Source organism: Rosa chinensis, chromosome 1, assembly GCF_002994745.2.
Source record: "Rosa chinensis cultivar Old Blush chromosome 1, RchiOBHm-V2, whole genome shotgun sequence".
Taxonomy (NCBI): Eukaryota; Viridiplantae; Streptophyta; class Magnoliopsida; order Rosales; family Rosaceae; genus Rosa; species Rosa chinensis.
Genome location: NC_037088.1, coordinates 67530532 through 67551343, shown reverse-complemented (window position 1 = coordinate 67551343; position 20812 = coordinate 67530532). Strand labels below are relative to the sequence as shown.

Here is a 20812-nt window from a genome sequence, read left to right as displayed (position 1 = left end):
TGATGGGAGAGGGGGTTTCCGGGTGCGGTTTATTGGGCCCAATGTTTGGGCCTATCCCAATCATTAGTTCGTTACCGAAACCCAATCATTAGCCACAGGGTTTTTTTTGACGTAAATACCTAAAAATGTCAAAACTCCATATAGAAAAAAAGTATAAATTAATAAATAAAGATTTATGACACTACCCAGTACAATAATGTTCTTCTGGTCAGTAACTGACTAAAAAAATTATGTTTAACCTCCCTTCACCTCATAGTCTCTTCACTTTAAAATCTCATAATCTTGAAGTTTCTTGAAACCTTTACATTCCCTACCCAAGCTACATGTACTTTAATATTGCAACATACGATCCCTATAGTAACACTAGGTATATTGATTTTTTTCTATAGGGATTACATTCCCTATAGTAATCCTTTTTTTTTTTTTTCTTTTTCCAAAGGATATTGATTTCATTAGATTCAATAGCCAAAATGGGCTAGAGTCTAATATGCACATGAATAGGAAACGGATTAGTCCGGAACTCTATCAAGCAAATGCAAACTCATTATAAGACTGTTTTGAGCTCGCTATGACAACAAGCTTATAGTATAAAGAACAACTCCGTGTCTCCTAGGCAAAAATCATCTGTTAACCTCTCAATTACACAATTGTGGTACCAATAGAATGTCACTTCCTAGCAAGCAAATAAGAGCAAACTCCTTGTCCATAAGCCACTTGACAGGCAATCTGAAATTAGACAAATACCAACTCCCGTAGCAGTCATGATCTGAAACGATTGGTCTTGGACCATATATTGACTTGAAAGCTTAAGAAGGTCCACCTCTTAGGCCAAGCCTAGCTTCAACACTCAATGACAAAAGGAGGGTGGCAAGACACCATCCCTACTATCCTACAACATAGAGTTCATCTACCCAAATCTGAGCCCAGGCCCAAACCCTAATAAAGATACCAGCAGCCTAGCTCGCACTGGCCAAACATCTTCGACAGCCATCCGCCCCCCTCGTGGTCGACCGCTCCACCGCAACATCAGATTCGGCAAAGAAAGTATGAGAAGAGACTGCCAAAGGCTAACGAACCAAGCCATGCCTCCTTTGCTCCTCTGCTCAGTCGGCCAGAACTCAAGCGTTGTAGTTCGGAATTAAAGTCCAGATTAGAGCGAGAAAACCGATTGAGGCTTCTCAGCTCCAAATCCACCAACCCGACCACTGCCAATCACTGTCGCACTTCGATCAATAACCCTCACCTCCGACACCACGAAGCTGGAACGACCAGCATTATTGCTACCGCACACAGCTGTCCGCCACAAACCCAGAACAAGTATAGTCTCACCAAGCCGTGGCCTGTACTGGACACGCTCGGATCTGACTGCTGTCACTTTGCATATTACCCTAGGCTTAGGGTTTCGCTCTCCGAGAATGTAGGCTTCAGTTGATTAAACAAAAATATTCAAAGTGATTCACTTATTTGATGGCTTAGCTACCAATACTAGCTTAATATGGTATTAGTAAAGATTAGAGAATGCATGAGAGATTGAGATATGTGATATCAAATCCTAATTTTGGTATGTGAATGAATTTTTCCTTCATTAAAAAATTGTAAATTCTTGAATTATATTAATTTTGTAAATTGCTTTAATATGTAAAGTCATATGGAAATCAGAATCCTACGCTCATCTATTTTTCAAGTCGACTTGATGTGCATTGTGCATCACTGCATTGGCTTTTTTGAAGCTTGTTTCACTTTATTTGTGTTCCTCCGTAATATGCTGATATTGATACACAGGGATTCTCTTTTTCTGATAAATTGTTTGAGTGATTGCCAATTGATTTTATTTTAAAATTAAGAGACAGCGAGGATATTGAACCACAAGAAGACTACTGTCCGACTACATTGGCTAGCTAAAAGCAAGAGTGAAAATGGCTGGATGACATCGTAGGGCAAATATCGATACTTAACCACAATGGAGGTTGAATGTTACAACTGGCAGACTTGATTTGGGAGCTAGTCTTCTTTTCCATTCCAACCAAAGTAGCAATTCTTGGAAATTGGAATCTTGGCTATATATTAGATTTGGGAGCAAGCTTGATTGTCTGTTTACAACTTTGGGTGATTGTTAGTCAACTTATTCACATTTCATTGGCTTGTAACTTAATTTTAAGTAACTGTTGGTCCAAAACACAGCTTTTCAAGTTTCTCTAGCTGCTTGCAACTATGCAAAGCCATGTATTTGTTGTAATCAGGGATGGAATTTCTGTAAAATTAAAATACAAAATAAAATGATAATATCTTGAAAAATAACAATAATAATATACAGTTTTGTTAAATTAATAAGTAATGGTTCTCTTCTTCTTCTTTGCCCTTTGTGAATCTTAATCACCCGTGCACTCAAAACAGTGTATACTTAAAATAGATATATGTATAATATGGAAGAGGAATTAGGAAAGTAGGGTGTTGTGCTAGAGTGGTTGCATTATGGTGGATTGCCTTTTCTTCTCACAATATCTCTCTCGACATTTCTTATCCAATCACACATCGTGCCTTTCAACTCAAGCCATGCAACTTTATATAGGTCACACTTACCATGACCATAATTAGCCTCATAAACCATATAACGGTCAAATAACCATTACTTATTAATTTAACAAAACTATTAACATAAATAAGATAATAAACATGATATTGAAAATAAACCCCACCATAAATAAAGAAATAAATAAAATAAATTTTAATTTTAAATCACAAAATATTTCCAACAGTATTGAAACGTCTGTTTCAATTTTCAACCGTGTTGTGTTCCGATGAGAGTGGAGTTCCATGTTACAGTTTTCGCTTTTTGTCATTAAACATGTGTATACGATGGGTTAATTGAACAGTTACCTTGGTGAAATTTGAATGATTAAGTATAACCCTCAGTCAATAGGAGCTTTATATTCTAAAGTAGAAAATATCAGTTACTTTACTTCAGTAGTTGATGGTTAGAATTTCTTTTAAAAAAGCCAGATGTTTTTGCTTGGCTATAGATTTGTTAAGTCGTCTTTTATCAATAACTTATATGTAATTTGTTATTGATTTATATCTAGGAATCAACCCCTCATGATGCTGCGGGTAAGTTATATGTTTAACTACAACAATTACAAACCTATGAAACATTATATAAGTAATCAAAGTATCTTTTCCTGATTCCAGAATCTGGTATGCTACCATATATGTATATATTGCATTGACCTAATGCACATCTATGTTTTTGAAAAAATAAGAAAAGAAACAAAAAAACAAAAAACAATAAGAAAGCACAAAGCTTTTTATAGCGTAGGTTACGACCTCAAACTCCAACTTCAAAAACTGTCCAATCTATCCAAACAAAATAAAAGATGATTAGTAAATCATAACAGAAATTCCAAATATGAAAATAAAATTGACGAAACAAAGTTTAGTTTACATACATATACAAATTTTTTTTTTTAAAAGGCGTCTCAGACATATCATTGATACAAAGCCAGAATGACCATTATATACCCTTCCGCTACCATTTATAGATAGACAAGAAGTTGTGTTGGGACCACAACGGTACATAGAGATAGGTAACTCATCATGCATTGATAGCTCACATACTTAAGTCAAGCCAAAATGGCAAGCCTAGAAAACAGGCTAGAAGACTAGGTGCACAAAGGTGCATAGACTATCCCTAAAAATAAAGAAGAAAAAAAACATAAAGTAAACTAAACCATATGGCAGGCCCAAAAATTGATATAAACCCAAACTTCAGCCCATAACAAGACCATAGCCAGTGCCCAAGCCTAAAAGGTTAGATCAGAAAGTGGGCCGTACCTAGCCCTCCTGGCCCAAGCCAAAAGCAGTCTCGCTGCGCCTCCATCCCTGTCTCCCCACCACTGTTGTCGGACCTTGCCATCTGACCCCCGACGAAGGACTCTAATGATCGCAGTCCCTAACCCACACCAAACCACATCTGGAAGCTCTGCCTCAAGGTCCAAACCAGCAATCCGATCACCATCGTCAACCAGCCAAACAACGTTTGATCTATTCCATCAAACACGGCCCCGTCAACCTCCGACCTCCATAAGACATTGCTCCGCCCCAGTAGAGTCCCAAGCCCACTTTGATCCTAGTCTGTAGCCATGAAGTAGCTACTTCTTTCAATCGAGAGAGAGAAGTAAGTACCTCCCCTGATCTCCTCCTCCGAGCCTGAAACACGGCATCAAAACAAGCTACCCGTCCGGCCGCACCCAACGTGCTTTGGCTAGGCCAGAGGCCGTCACCCTTACTGAGGCGTAGCTGGATAGACACCAGTACAGCCAACAACGTCTAGAGCGAGAGAGTATTCTCTAGGGTTTCTAGAGAGCGAGACTATTTTTATATACAAATACAATTAAAAACAAAAGATAAGACAAATGCCGAGAATGTTCACCTGGTCAGTTATTGACCAAGAAAATAATGTCCAACCACCTTTGGATGTAAACCCAATGGCAAAGAGAATTATTATTAAGTTGAGATGTTTTGTTTTCCACCTTTGGATATAAATCTAAGGGTTATTGAGCATAAATTCTTTGCTCAACAACTAACCAGGTGAACACCATTGAGACAAATGCAAGTAATAATCGATACAAAACATAAAACCAAAGAAAACCAAAATATGTTTTCAATTTCTTCAAAACTGATGACTGTATCAAATTTACTTGAGTTGTATCTGAATGTATCCATTAATGTACCGCCACCCATGTTACTTGTAATAGTTCGAGCTATGAATAAATTGTGTTTTTCATGACTATCTGGATTCAACATTTGGAACTTGATTTGTTTGTGATGACATGTGTTGGATGAGGTTTATGAGGCAGATAAATCTATCGAATTTTGGAAGTAGCAGAATCTGGAAGATAGTTTGAACTGTTGAGATTAAGGTCCTCACACATTCATGTTTTAATCTATATTTGTTTGTAATGCATCATGTATTTATACCAGTTTAAATAATTGGGAGGAAGAATACATATAGACATATGTGCTCCCTCACTTTGAAAAGTGTAGGTCCTATCACTGAAATCGGATCAAAAACAAAATAATAATCATCGAAAACCTAGGGAAAGTATGATAGACAATAAATGTTTTTCACAATAAATCCATTTTTCTTTAGATCGATCTAAACCCACAGCAGGAAACCCATTTTTCTTCAGATCGATATAATAATATTCCTCAGATGGACCTAAACCCATAGCGGAAAAACCCATTTTTCTTCAGATAGATCTAAACCCATAGTTTATATTAGAGAGATGAAACAGATACGCAAGCCAATTGTTTTCGATTACAATCTGAAAGACATAGTTGAGGACTTAAGGAGTTTGAGGGAGAAAAAAAAAGTTGAAAAAAAAATCTCAATCAGATGGAGCCTCAAGGACTGGGAATGGGAGAGCACTAAAAGTGTGTTTGGATGAGGAAAAAATGATGGAATTTAATTGAAAGTGAGGATTTTATAATTCCTAATAGCCAATTCCCTCGTTTGTCATTATCAGATCGAAAATTATAAATTTCATTGTGGAGGAAAACAAAAGAATTCATTATTTAAATTCTCCACTTCAATTTCCATCAAAATAGGTGTCATTTAGGAATTCATTTCCAGTATTCAATTTTTATTTCTAAAACAAGGCTTTTTTCTATTTTATTTTTTATTTGTTTTAAACTTTCTTAAGTTATTACACATTTCAAATCCTAAATAGATACAACCAAACAATAGAAATTGTAATTAATGAAATTTCATAATTTGCTCATCCAAACGCACCCTAATGGAGAGGGAAGCAGAATAACACAGTCAGTATTGGAAGAACCAAAATTGACCCTTTAAGAGTCATTTGCTGACGTGGATCATTAGGAACCATTAGATTTTGAAATCGATGCTAGAAATAAAAAGTCAAGGACAAATAGGATGGAGAGTAGCCAAGGAGAGGTAAAGATAATATTGAAGGAAAAAAAAAACTTTGTCAAAACAAATTGACAAGGTCATTTACAAAAACATTAATTAACTGCCCAAAAATCAGGTAGAAAAGCATTAACTAACTACTCAGAAATCACGGGTTCTTTATGAAATCAATGCATGTACACAACTACTCATCATTCCCCTCATCCTTAGGCTCAGGGCCAGGCCCCTCGAGTCTGCAAGAAAATATGGATTTAATTAAATGATTACATCCAAGGGCAAAAAGTAAAAACTAAGGAAAACCACGTATCATGGATAATACACCTACCTGCATACCACCTCATGAAGGCGATGCAAGAAACCAGAATAATCATTTCTGACTTCTTTGTCAAGGCGTTCCATCGTGCTTTGCCCAGGATGTCGATATGCATTTCTTATTAATTCAAGGAGATCCAATGCGCTTTGACCATTATAACGTCTAACTCTACTCTTATCATCCTCGTGCTCAAAGACACTTCTCAAATTAGGTCTCATCTTAGTATCCCAACCCGAGTAGCGCGGTTTAAATGCTTCTTGTTTCAACATAAAAAAAAAAAATTGCATCCGTTTGGGAAACATCATCTTGAGCTTAGCGTGCACTATGTTAAAAAAAGATTTCATCCTCTCATCAGCAATAGTCATAAAGAATGAATATGCCATTAGTTTACTGATGAATTCATTGTACCTGAGAAAAAAGATCAACATATGTATATGAAATCATTTTCATACAAGAAAGATAGTTATATTCATAATTCATACCAGTGTTCGAATATAAAAAAAATAAAGGAACATATCTCGTTCACTCCAATCCACCCCGGGCTGCAATATGTGAATCTTTAACAAGTCTTTCAATACCATAAAGTCATTCATCCTCAGGGTGTCATCTCCTAGCGCCTGAACGTTCTTCAAACTGTGCATGCCGATGTTGATAATTTTGACTTTGCCTGATAAAACAACTTAATTTTCGGTTTGGTCTAAACCCTTGTGATAAAGACCGTTCTCATGCACGTATATTATGGCCTCCTCATACATAGATTGCTATTACAAAATTTTAAAATTGATATGGTCAAGAAAGATGACAATATCTTACAGTATCAAATTGCTACCGTAGGGAAGCAAAAGATCAGCGTCTCTCATTTTCTTTTGAATATCTGATTTTTTTACGCAATCACCTTGAAGGCAATCAAATCGATCATAACACAAAATCCAACTCTCTATTGCATCGCAGTAAGAGGCGAACCACACTTTCAATATTGCCTCATTATGTAGATCATAAGTTGAGGAAAATATTTTCTTTGCTACTTCTTCTTCTGATTTCAAAAATCTAACCTCCCTCTCTTCACCATGTTCAAAGACTATTTTACCATTAAACAAGGTTTGAGATGGTCCATCACAAATGAATTCATATCTGATAATATTTGCACCTATGAGCTGCGGAAGAAGTTCCAGTCAGAGAAAACTGAAATAGATTCATAATACTCGCAAACACCGAAGAGAAAACTCAAGTGAAAAGTCAACACTGTTTAATAATTTCATATCATACTCTTGTTGAGTCTACCATTGATTTTCTCTTTGGTATCAATTAAGAATTGTTTCTGACGCTGCATAAAAATTTTATCATCATCCTTCTTTTCCACCTTCAGATCCAGATCCATAACTGTCTCTTTTCCTTTGGTATGCAAAGATAGAGTATCATTATATTAATACAAAACCAGTAAACTCAATGAAATTGGAGAAGATATGTGGGTACAAGAAACTACAGAAGCAACAAACTGACTTGCCATTGTAGAATAATAAACAAATCTAGGAACATATACATCTATATCTAGATTGGTATACACACACATATACATATACCACTACTACACAAGATTATATGATTTATATCAATGACGTTTAACCATTTAATGGCGTTTTCAAAACGCCATTAAAAATCCTCATATGGTATCTGGACTATGCTCTAATGCATATTTTGGTACCTAAACTTTCAAAACTACCCATGGTACCTGAGCTATTGCTCCGTTTCTCCATATAGTACTTCCATCCAATCTGCCGTTAACTTTGCCTACGCGACTCATTCTTATTGGATGACATTCATCTCCCAAAAAAAAAAAATTAATAGGCAAAATTTAGGCTTCTGAGCTAAATGTTTAGTTGAGAGTGCAAAGGACAAAACACCAATAGTTGACGGGGAAATTGTTAAACTTCTCCCTGTAAATTAAAGGGTGTCATTTCTAAAGTTCATTAATTAGTTTGATTTTATTAGATTTTGTATTTTGTATTTTATATTTTATATTTTATTTCATAGCATTACCACTTGTATTTTTCTTGATTGTAGAACAGCCTATTGGTGACATCTATGCTGACTATCTCAATGGATCCGTGTCCGCATTCAGTGTTGCAAAAGACAGACGAATCAGAAAAAGTATGTGAAGAACCCAAACTTCACTCTGACACAAATGGGGTGGAACCTATGGTAGGTGATAGGGATGAAGTAATGGTAGAGGTTTAGCAGGCTGATATTGAACTCTAAGACTACATTCCAGACTGTTGTATGTCCTTGCATTTTTGTTCTCTGGAGTTGTCTGTGCTCTATTGCTCTTCGCCGTCATTTTCTGAAATGAAATGTCAGTTAAGATGGTACTAGATATCCTGACTTTTCCAGGAGCGACATTGTTGCTGTTATGTGTTTTCAAGGGGTATAAGTATGAAGATGGTGATGAGAATCATGAGATCATCAGATCTAGTGACAATGGACTTTATACACCTCTTAATGGTGAGTCCAATGGAATTAGTCAAGGTAATGATCATGCAACCCCATTTAGCAAAGCTGCATTGTTCAGTAAATGTCATTTTGGCGGTTAAATGAGAAAACTATCAGGAGTCAGGAGGATGAAGATATACTGAAGTTGCGAGATGAAGATCGAGCAGAAAGTTGTCATGGGAAATTCTTGGAGCAACTGAGGAAGCAGAAACAAATTGAGCCATCTTCCCAGTCATCAGTGTTAAAGACTATAATCCTATTCCACTGGAAGGAGATTTCACTATCTGGTTTGTTTGCTTTGCTGAAGATACTTACTACAAGTGCTGGTCCTTTGCTTCTCAATGCCTTCATTAGGGTTGCAAAGGGAAATGAAAGTTCCGAGCACGAAGGCAGTGGTACTTCAGGTGCAGGCTTATTGGTTTGAAAGTTAGGTCTTTGCTGACAGTAGCCATTGACAACAAGCAATTGAGATTATCTAATGCTGCTAAGTTGACACATTCAGGCTGTCAGATTATGAATGAATTATGTTACTGTGGATGCTTGGGATTGGAGAGTTTCCATTTTGGTTCCATCAGACTTGGACTACTAGCATCCAGCCCTGTTTTTCTTTGGTAATCCTTTTCCCTGCAGTCGGCTAGCTACATTTGCAGCCTTGGTAGTGAATACTTTTGAGTGTGATTTATTATGCTTCAATTGCTGAGCTACAACATAAGTTCCAGAATAAGCTTATGAAGGCACAAGATGAAAGACTCTAGTCCACTTCTGAGGCTCTAGTGAACATGAAGGTCTTAAAGTTATATGCATGGGGAACGCATTTCAAGAAGGCAATAGAAAAGTTAACGAAGGAGGAGCACAAATGGATATCTTCAATGCTGTTAAGGAGAGCATATAGTACTTTTCTCGTTTGGTCAACTCCTGTTTTTGTCTCTACTGCAACATTTGGAGCATGCTATTTTCTCAAAATTCCGTTACATGCAAATAATGTATTCACTTTCATCTCAACTTTGCGGCTTGTTCATGGCCCCATTCGATCCATACCTGATGTTTTTGCGGTTGTCATTCAAGCCAAGGTTGCATTTGCCCATATTGTGAAATTCCTTGAGGCACCTGAGCTGAAACTTCAAATGTCCGGAACTGCAACATGAAGAATGTTGTAGCTCACTCCATTGAAATTAAGTCAGCCAATTTTCATGGGAAGAGAATTTTTCAAATCCATACTGAGAAATATAAATTTAGAGGTCAGACCTAGTGAAAAGGTGGCTATATGTGGAGAATTTGGCTCAGGCAAATCAAAGCCTTCTAGCTGCAATTCTTGGAGAAATTCCAAATGTGCAAGGAAATGTAAGTTGCTAATTCTCTGTTCTGTTAGCATGTTAATCTTTCTAAATGGGGTCAATCTAGTTGTAAATTTATTTAAAAAGAAAAATGTAATAAACACAACCATATCATTTTCTTTATCGACTTTCAGATTCAAGTTTATGGGAAGATTGCCTGTGTTTCTCAAACAGCATGGTTCCAGTCAGGAACAATACAAGAGAATATTGTCTTGGGGTTCTGGTATGGATAGTCAGAGATACCGGGAGACGCTTGAGAGATGCTCACTAGTAGAGGACCTTGAGCTGCTGCCCTATGGTGATGTTACTGAAATAGGGAGAGAGGGGTGACTCTAAGTGGATGTCAGAAGCAGCAGATCCAACTTGCACGCGCTCTCTATCAAAATGCTGATATCTATCTGTTAGATGATCCATTTAGTGTTGTTGATGAAGCACATACGCCACAAACTTATTTAACGTAAATTTACTTTTCTAAAATGGGCTGTGCCTTTTTCGACTAAGTACTTCTTACTTATACTGAAAGCTTACTTCTACAATGGCAGGAATATGAAATAGAAGCATGCACTTTTAGGCAAGACGCTATTACTTGTGACCCATCAAGTTGATTTCCCGCCTGCATTTGATTCTGATTTGGTCAGTCTTCTCTTCACTCTGAACCTTTTATACGCATTACCAGTATACTTCAAACTTATTAATTGTCTAGGGCTAGTCATGTCTGGTATTTTCTGTGTTATTCATGAATATTAACATCAGAAGAGAAGTTGGTTTGTTAACAGTTGATGTTGGATGGGGAGATCCTACAAGCAGCTCCTTATTATCATTTAATGGCCTCGAGCCAAAAATTTCAGGACCTTGTTAATGCACACAAAGAAACTGCTGGTTCTGAAAGGCTTTCAGATGTCACTTCTGCTCAAAACTCTGGAATATCATCTAGAGAGATTAAGTAGACTTACGTGGAGAAGCCACTGAAAGCAAGTAAAGGTGATCAACTGATTAAACTAGAAGAGAGAGAGAGACAGGAGACACAGGTTTCAAGCCATATATACTGTATCTCAAACAGAACAAAGGGTTCTTGTACTTCTCAACTGCTATTTGTCTACACTTCACTTTCATTATGAGTCAGGTGATTGCACAGAACTCTTGAATGGCTGCTAATGTTGGTAATCCGAATGTTAGCACATTGCGACTGCTCGTGGTTTACTTGTCAATTGGATTCTTCGCAATAATTTGATGTTTTGTTTAGATCTCTTGCAGCAGTTGTTGGGGGTCTTGAGACATCAAAGTCTTTGTTTTCACAATTACTAAACTCCCTTTTTTGTGCAGCCATATCATTCTATGACTCAACATCACTGGGAAGGATACTTAGTCGAGTATGCATTATAAATAGAAACTTTGGTTTATAGACTAGCAGGCATGAAAGATACTAATAGCTTTATGTACTGCATTGTTTCATGTCTAGGTTTCATCTGATCTGAACATCACAGATCTTGATATCCCATTCAGCATAGTATTTGCTTGTGTAGCTACCATGAATGCCTATTGCAATCTTGGCGTGTTGACTGTTGTTACCTGGCAAGTCCTGTTTGTCTCCATACCAATGGTCTGTGTCGCAATTCAGCTAGATGAATTTGGCACCACAAATGTCATTTTGGATCTTTATGGCTTTTGTTATAGACCACCAGCACCAGCAGGCACCTTATTAGCGAATCGCATAAAATACAATTATTAGGGACATCAAATTTGCATCTCTGAACTTTCGGGTCAGAAATCGCTCACTCTTCAATCATTTGAAATTGATGGGACAAAGACAAAATTATTGACTCAAAAATCCACATTCGCTAAAGAAGCATTAGAGTTGTGCCGACTTCATATGCGCAAACCAAACCAGTCTTGACGCAAGAGTACAAACCAGTTTATATCAGAAGCCAATGATGGACGACCATAAAATTGCTTAAAGGAAGTGCAAGATGCCAAATTCTTCAGGGGACTGACTTGCCATACATTCCAGAGCAATTGGCTTTCTTTGTAGGTGGTGTATGAAACCTATTTGACCATTTCTGTTCTATCAAAATATTTGGCAAGTTATATAAGGCTAATAGACTGAGCACCGCACAGCATGTTTGTCCCAAACTCCCAATAAGTAAGCATAACGACCATACCAAACATTTTAATATAAAAATCACCAAAAATCTAACGAAACATGAGAACACATGACCAAGAAACTAGTTCAATATCATTGCCATCCAATATCAGCTCACCCTTCACCTTCTCAGATCGGAGGATAGAAACACCATCAAGCATAGCACTCACCTCTGCGCCTCTAAGTGCTACTAAAGGCGTCGTCACTCGTCACAGAGCATGTCGTCGCGGTCGGCGGCTTTGGTTGACGTTGTTGTAACGGAGTTTGATATTGGGCCTCATAACTCCACTGACCCAAACCCAGACCAATTGACTTAAAGTTACATAATCTGTATTAAAGATGTATCCAAAACTCATCGTTTGATTTCCCAACTCATCGTTTCCTCATCTGCATAGCCGATCAGCCATCTCAGGTCAGTTTACCTCCGTTTATTAATTTAGTTTGGGTTATCGCTTTGCCTTTTATCGATTTGTAGGTTTAATTTCAAACTCTTGGCTTCGTTGCCTGTTTGTTGTCCATGTGCTAAACCCTAAACCAACAAGCTGCGTAGCGATATAAATCCCTAATCATGTGTTATGATGGATTTGAGGAACACAAATCAGCAAGATTAAATACCTGATTACAATGTTAACTCTCAATGTGTTATATATGATGGATTTTATCTATTTAGTCAGTAATGTTGAAGAATATTGACTTTAGTGTCTTGTCAAACTAGGATTATTACTTTTTATTGTAAGAGAGAATGTTTTAGATTCTGAGTTTCTAGTTAGAATAGGAATCCTTATATTCTTAGATTATGTACTTAGTAATCCCTACATATAGAGCTCTTATTATCAATGAAAAATACACCAATTCTCTCTACCATCTCATATTCTAAAAACAAGTAATGGATTTTGGCTTGATAGCTCTAGTTTAAATATCTGAATTACAACGTGAACTACTCTCAATTTTATTAACAATATATGTAGGTAGATTATAGAAAACTAGATTCTGTTGCTTGAATTTCCTTCATTCTCTGTAGGCATCTCTATTGTACTGATCCCATTGTCCAGCTTGGCTACGAAGATGAAAGGTATATCTGTATTTGTTCTGGTGGAGAGCCATGGGCAACCATACGATGGTGCACTATATGAAGTAAAACTTGAGGGTAAAGAGTCTGAAGAAGCTGCGGGCAAAGCTGGAGTTGAATCCCCTTTGCCAGTACTTGATCCGGTATTCGAGTTTTTTGATAAGAGTTTAGCACTTCCCAAACATTGTTTATTTGGGGGTGCGAGGCTCGATAGCTCGAAGTTATATCTAACCGCAAATGGAAATCCTTGGCCTCACAATAAGCGCCTCACCACCCCCAAGTGCTTTGTTTTTGACACAGTCAACTCAAACTCAATCTCAGCCTTAAACTTCCAGCACTGCATCTCTCCACCTAAAGCAGCTAAGTCAGTTAGTGCCCTTATGTCTGCATATGGGATGCTATATTATCTTGCATGTCCATCATGCGCCCCAGAGATACCAAAGCCGTCGTTCGAGTGTTATGATCCGGCCACCAATTCTTGGCGACGCTTGCCTCCTTGTCCATATAGGACAATGCATGGCCCATGCATGGAGGTACTTGGTTTTGCTGTTTGTTATGGCTACATATTGATTTCATTTTACAACCACAATGAATCCGCTGCGATGGCTTTTCATATTGATACACAAAAGTGGCATCCAGTCCAAGTCTGCCAGTCCAAAGATGCATATCCTTTCCGGGGGAGGGCTGTGGTAGTAGATGGTATGATCTATGCCCTTTCTTGGCGTCAAGGCCAAGTTATAGCCTTCTCTTTTTCCCGAGATTCAGATGGTAATTGTTTTCTTGGTGCTGCCATCTCTTTGCAATTAAGGAATACCTCACATCCACCATCCCCGTTACGTGGGATGAGAACTCAAAGTTTGGTTCATTTGGGGACGCAAGACTTTTGCCTAATACAGACGGGCCGGAATGAATATTCTATTGAGCATCAATATATGCGTGTCACCACATTTCAAATCCTTCACAAAGGAGGAGCAAGGGTGGTGAGGACCTTACATTCATCTGTTTATCAAGTCGACATCAAGGGTGGTTATTTTTTTGTTGACTTCGCCTTTACACCGTAAGTTGTTTTCCTTAATTATTATTACATTGTGATTCTCTTCTCCTGATGAATTATTAGTATCATGGCTGATTGTTGTTTTATTTTCCAATCCAGAGACTGTAAGGATATTGAACCAGAAGAGAAGGATTGTCCGATTGTACCGGTCAAAACTGAAAGTTTATCGACTTTGGAAGACAATAAAAGTAAAGAAGATTGCAGGTGAAATGTTGCAACCGGCAGACTGAGAGTTTAGTCACTAGGAACTTTATTCTCTAAAGCAGATAATGTCTTGATTTTATAGCATTGATGAGAGTTTTTCACTCTTAAATTTCAGTAACAATTGAGCAGATGTGAAGAGTAAAACAGATGCTAAGAAATTTTCAACTTTTACTTAACGGAATTGATAATGTTACAAAAATGGGAGACCATTCCAGCTCATAACATAACAATTGCAACTTATGTACGAGTCAGTTTAGTTTAAAACCTTACTCATAGGTATAGGTAACTCTCCATGTCCCTATCCAGCATTGCAAATCACATCCTCACCAAAGATAAATAAAAATTTGCAGATTGATTTCATGCCGAGTCCTATAGACAAGATTTGTATTTACGTTTGGCGTGCGACTGAAGCCACCCCCGATAGGGTATGGTCCTCTTTGTTTGTTTATTGTGGTGAAGTTGCAACTTGCAACGAGGGTTAGAAGACTCCCCAACTTGATAGAATAGGTAGCAAACCACCGGAAAAAGAAAAAAGAAAAAAGAAAAATGATCCAGAGGGTTTCCGTGATTTAGAGCTGGCAGTTGTGATTGAGGCTGATTTCAGTCCGGAACATCATTTTCTAAAGCAACGAACTGTTTATACAAAAAAAGTGAGGGCTAATTTTTTAACTTGCATAATCATATATTCATTACAAATGGACTGACCAGACCCCTGTTTCAACTTCAGTACCATAGTCTGGGCTAGTCTGGGCTAATGTCAGTATGTCACATGATATATGGAGCTCTCAGTAATGAAGTTGTCTATACAATCCGAAAATGTAACACTATAAGAAGCCACCTGAAAGAAAACAATAACCAAAGGCAATCAAGAGTTGGCACTCGGTGTACGGAAGATGATGATGACTTCAATCAACAGGATTGTAGCTCAAAGAAACATCTAAAATAGAAAACTGCGGTGAAAATTTTTATATTTACTTTTCAGAAAAGCTGATCAGATATGTAATGTAAATGCTAATAAGATTTTAGATTTTATAGCATTAACCGATCTCAACTTCGTAGTAATTTGAACTGATAATGTTTGATTCATTTCCCTCACTCGTCAGTAACTCTCCCTATAAACAAAACTGTGCATTTGAATTTCATCCCAAACAGGCCACTTTTCTTACAATGTCTCCTATCCCATTTGCAACAACATCGCTTCTGCAAAATAGCTTCAAGCATGAGTTTGTTCACTGCTTAAACACAGGTGATAACTGTTTCCTCAATGTCCTTTCCCGCTTCCAAACACCACTGTTGTCATAAGCATCACAATGTGATAACAGTGCATTGTTACAAGAAGATGACCATGACTTGCACGGAGCTGCTGTATCGCACACATAGCAGTAACACTGCATACAAATCACAATTAACGAATTCGAATCAACCCTCATGTCAAACAAAAGAAATCCCCTACATGTATTACAGAATTATAGATCATAAACTCCATTACCAGCTCACAATGTGTCTCATGCGGTGTTGTCTCAAACGGTAATTTAACGCACAGATGCCTCGGATGTGGATAGTCTCTGCAAGCCACCTACACCATTATCAACTCAAATCAACACTTTGTGCTTCACATTTTCAAAGAGCCGGTGAAACCAACCCAATGTAAATGCAATCTATTTCCCTCCTTTCATTTTTTCGCTTCCAACAAGTCATTAACACTTCATAATCCAAATGCTCATGTTAAAGATTTCATTGAACCCAAACAGACAGATCATACATTGGAATAGTATCAATTCAACACAAGACTAATTAATTCAAAAACCCAGCCACCATAAACACATAGATACACTAAAGTTGGCCCCTTTTCCATTTCAGACCCAAGAAACAAACAAGCAATTAGTCACTAAAACCAAAATGGGTCAGCCCCAAAATCCAAACCTGGCCTTTCTCGGCAACAACGGCGATCTCCGGCGACCCAGCAGCCTTATCCGCCACAGACAACTTCTTCATCTCAATCGACTCAACTGGGTCGAAACCCAGAATGAAGCAGTCGTCGAGCTCCTCAAAACGCTTCACATCTTCCTCTTTGGTCACAATGAGGTGGTGCCTGATCGGAGACTCGTCGTCTTGCTCTTCTGGGCCGGACGAAGTGGGCTTCTTGTTAGTGACGGCCGGCTTGTTCTTCTTCTCCGGCGGAGGAGTTGGGGTGGATAAATCGATCGGAGACTTGTCATTGGCGTTGCTCATTTTGATCTTCAATCTCTCGCTGCTTCTCTGTGGGGGTTGGCTTTTGCGTTTTGGGGGCATTGGCGGACGATTTGAATCGTTTTTGAATTTGGGGGGTTTTGCTTTTTCTTTTTGTTCTTAAAGAATCACAGTCACATTTCGAATGAAACGACTCTTAACTTTTGGGCCCTTTTGAATGGATTTGTCTCATAAACTCTCAAACCCAAATATAGAAAACTATCAGGCCCAAGAAATAGATATTTAGGTCGGTCTTGCGTCACAGAAAGATGTTAAAAACATCTGAAAATTTGTGACGTAAGCTTCATTTTTGTAGGCGAGAGAGCTTACGTTTAATATATAGAAAATTATCGAGCTTGAGAGAGAAAGATATTTAGGTCGGTCTTGTGTTACCAAAAGAGGATGAAAACTCGACTCATTTAATTTAGTGACGTAAGTTTCGTCTTTATAGATGGGAGAGCTTACGTTTGATTCACAAACGTAACATATAGAAAACTATCGGGCCTAAAAGAGGAAGAAAATTAGATCGGTCTTGTGTTACCAAAAGATGTTGAAGAAGACGCTGCCTTCTTTGTTGTTGATTACGAGATTTTACTGGAATTTTCGGGTTCATATGTTCAAAGTAGTCTTGCAAGTGGGCGTTTGGTGGTTAGAGTTTGGGTCATTTGGCCTGATGGTTTCTGTAACCGCTGTTTCTTATGGTTTTGGTTCATGTCCCCCCCCCCCCCCCTCGGCCCCGAACAACAATTGTAAGCTTTGTTGATTAATGGTTATTTTCTGTTCTAAAAAAAAAAAATGACGAAAACATCTGGAATCATTTAGTATAGTGATGTCAGCTTCGTTTTTGTAAATGAGAAGGCTTACGTTTAACTCACGAACTGCTTAGCGAATAACCATACTATATAAAATTGTTTGACAAGATAATAGTGTCTCGTGCTATGAAATTAAACGCTCGTAGATGACTGGATGTTAGTGATGAGTGATTGGACTTGGGGTTATGCCCACTTCTCCTGGAAGAGGAAGGAGAATTAAGTTTAAATCAAATGATTGCTTCATTGAGAAAGACTCGCTGAATGGATCATGATGTTATGTTGACATAAGCATAGTGGAGTGGAGTGGCTTGTTCAATCCATCATTTGTTTGGGCTTCATAATCCACTTGGGCTCATGCAGTAGGTTCAACAAGCTTAAGCTTTATGATAATTGTATATTTGTATATGCTCAATTCCTCGATCATCTTCATAGTGCAATTGTATCAGATTGATAAATCCAATTTTATAAGTTATAATCAAACACGTCGAACTCAAATTAGTAGGATACGGATACTTGTGACTTTTGCAGGGAAGATTTCTTCTTTCTCTAGTCTTCTTCTTTGTACAGACAAATCCAAAAATGAAGGGGTTGGTGAGGAAATAACCCATGGCTGTGCAATTTTCTCCAGCTTAATTATTTATATCTTTCTAGGCAACCAAGCTCAATTGCTTCCAAAAAAGTTGTGGGGTCTTATATGCACAGCACTTTCTTCTGGTCACCAAAAGCTGCATATCAATCGTAGGTCTACATCTAGATCAAATATTAGGTGAGATGTTATCCCATTTGATTTGTCAATTCCCACCAACTAATTAATTAATTTTAGGCCACATAATCATTCAAAGGAGATTACATTGAAGTAAATAATAGGAGTATAATTGATTTAAGCAAACAAATCGATCTTAGAGTTCAAAACTACCAGTATTATTGGGCAAAATTTATTATAGAAACGAAGGAATTAGAACAAAAAAAATAACGTTATAAAACTGAGTACGATGAAATATAAGATTGAACGACTTTGTTTCAAACAATAGCGAAAATGAAAATCAAAACGAAATCTAGATGGTCTTGAAGGGTTTGTGAGCAGTTGAAGATTAAACCATGGAAGGTCAATGAATAATTTTCCAACTTGAATCCCCCATTTTCTTCTGCTTATGAACCACGGCTTCTCTTGTATATTAATGTCCTAACTAATACGTACTTTATGTCAATTCTCAAAAGAGATTGTATCATTTTTTCCTTTGATAAATAGGAGTATTATCCCCTGCAAAATTTAGGAGATATCGTCTCGACTCAAACATTGAATGTTATCCCAACTAGGCATGAGAATAAGACTTCCTAAATATTCACTCTTCATAATCAAATGGCTACCATACTTGAATTAATAATTGATACATGTGAAAATGACTGGAGTTTGCGTTTGAAGTAAACCAAATCAATTAGGTCTACTATAATGTGTCGTATGATGAATTTGGGTCCATTTGCTCACCAACTGATGTGAACTCTGAGCTCAACTTAATTAGGTGGTGAAGACATTTGTCAAGTAAGAACAAAGTACTAGTTCACTCGTATAAGTTATATTTAATTAATGGGCTAATTACTGTTTAGTACTCTGTGGTTTTAGTCCAACATCAATTCAGTCCCTCGACTTTCAATTTCATCAAAAACACCCCTGTAATATCATTTTCTCATCCAATAGGTCCCTCCGTCGGGATTCCGTCAATTTCAGCCGTTAACTGCTGACGTGGCAGTCCAACTCAGCAAAAGTGGGACCCACATGAAAGTCAAATACCGAAAATGACCCTAGCCAACAAGATATGGAAAAATCTAAAATAAACCCCAAATTTTTGGGTTAGGGAGATTCGAACCCAGACCCCCTTACATGCAAAGCAAAAGTCCCAACCACCATGCCACTTGCACGACATTAATACATGTCAAACAACATAATATATATATCTGTATACCCAACAAGATATGGAAATATCCAAAATAAGCCCCAAATTTTGAGGTTAGGGAGATTCGAACCTAGACCACCATGCATGCAAAGCCAAGGCCCAACCACCATGCCACTTGCACAACATTGATATATGACAAACAACATAATATATATATCTGTATATGTCAACAAAATCTGGGATTTATTTTATATATTATGTCAACATGTATATATATATATATATATTATATTATAATATATATATTGACATAATATATAATATAATATATATATATATATTATGTTATATGACAATATATAACATATTGACATACATAATATTGTACATATTGACAATACATAATATATTATGTTATATATTGACATATATATATATTATATTATATATTATGTCAATATATATATTATAATATAATATATATATATATATATATACATGTTGACATAATATATAAAATATATATAATATACAATATAATATATATATATACATACATGTTGACATAATATATAAAATAAATCCCAGATTTTGTTGACATATACAGATATATATATTATGTTGTTTGTCATATAACAATGTTGTGCAAGTGGCATGGTGGTTGGGCCTTGGCTTTGCATGCATGGTGGTCTAGGTTCGAATCTCCCTAACCCCAAAATTTGGGGCTTATTTTGGATATTTCCATATCTTGTTGGGTATACAGATATATATATTATGTTGTTTGACACGTATTGATGTCGTGCAAGTGGCATGGTGGTTGGGACTTTTGCTTTGCATGCAAGGGGGTCTGGGTTCAAATCTCCATAACCCCAAAATTTGGGGTTTATTTTAGATTTTTCCATATCTTGTTGGCTAGGGTCATTTTCGGTATTTGACTTTCATGTGGGTCCCACTTTTGCTGAGTTGGACTGCCACGTCAGCAGTTAACAGCTGAAATTGACGGAATCCCGACGGAGTGACCTATTGGATGAGAAAATGATATTACAGGGGTGTTTTTGATGAAATTGAAAGTCGAGGGACTGAATTGATGTTGGACTAAAACCACAGGGTACTAAACAGTAATTAGCCCTTAATTAATTAAGAATTTCTTAGGGTAAAATCCTTAAATGGTATCCGAATTATCACGAAATAAACTTTTTGGTACTTACAAATTTTCAGGGAGTCTAGTGGTACCTGTAGTATCTCTCCGTTAGCCATTTTAGTACTTTCGTCAATTATTCCGTTAAAGTAGGAATAAAATCATAAAAACCCTATTTTTTATATTTTTTTTACAAATCTTTTATAAAACTAAA

General features: G+C 37.1%; 2 protein-coding genes and 1 pseudogene across 2 annotated transcripts; 2 read left to right on the top strand and 1 right to left on the bottom strand.

Moving 5' to 3' along the window:
• Window positions 1-8421: 8421 nt before the first annotated feature.
• LOC112172773 lies at window positions 8422-11789 on the top strand (annotated as a pseudogene).
• Window positions 11790-12281: 492 nt separating this feature from the next.
• Window positions 12282-14723, top strand: LOC112201880. Its single transcript, XM_024342834.2, has 3 exons — window positions 12282-12612; window positions 13222-14326; window positions 14423-14723. Exons 2-3 carry the CDS (start codon window positions 13266-13268, stop codon window positions 14529-14531), a joined length of 1170 nt encoding a protein of 389 aa, XP_024198602.1. The 5' UTR covers window positions 12282-12612; window positions 13222-13265; the 3' UTR covers window positions 14532-14723.
• Window positions 14724-15361: 638 nt separating this feature from the next.
• Window positions 15362-16931, bottom strand: LOC112182930. The gene is made up of 3 exons (XM_040512910.1): window positions 16451-16931; window positions 16017-16103; window positions 15362-15915 (listed from the first exon to the last, which is right to left on the bottom strand). The coding sequence occupies exons 1-3, from the start codon at window positions 16817-16819 to the stop codon at window positions 15757-15759; spliced, it is 615 nt and encodes a 204-aa protein (XP_040368844.1). The 5' UTR covers window positions 16820-16931; the 3' UTR covers window positions 15362-15756.
• Between the last annotated feature and the right edge of the window lie 3881 nt (window positions 16932-20812).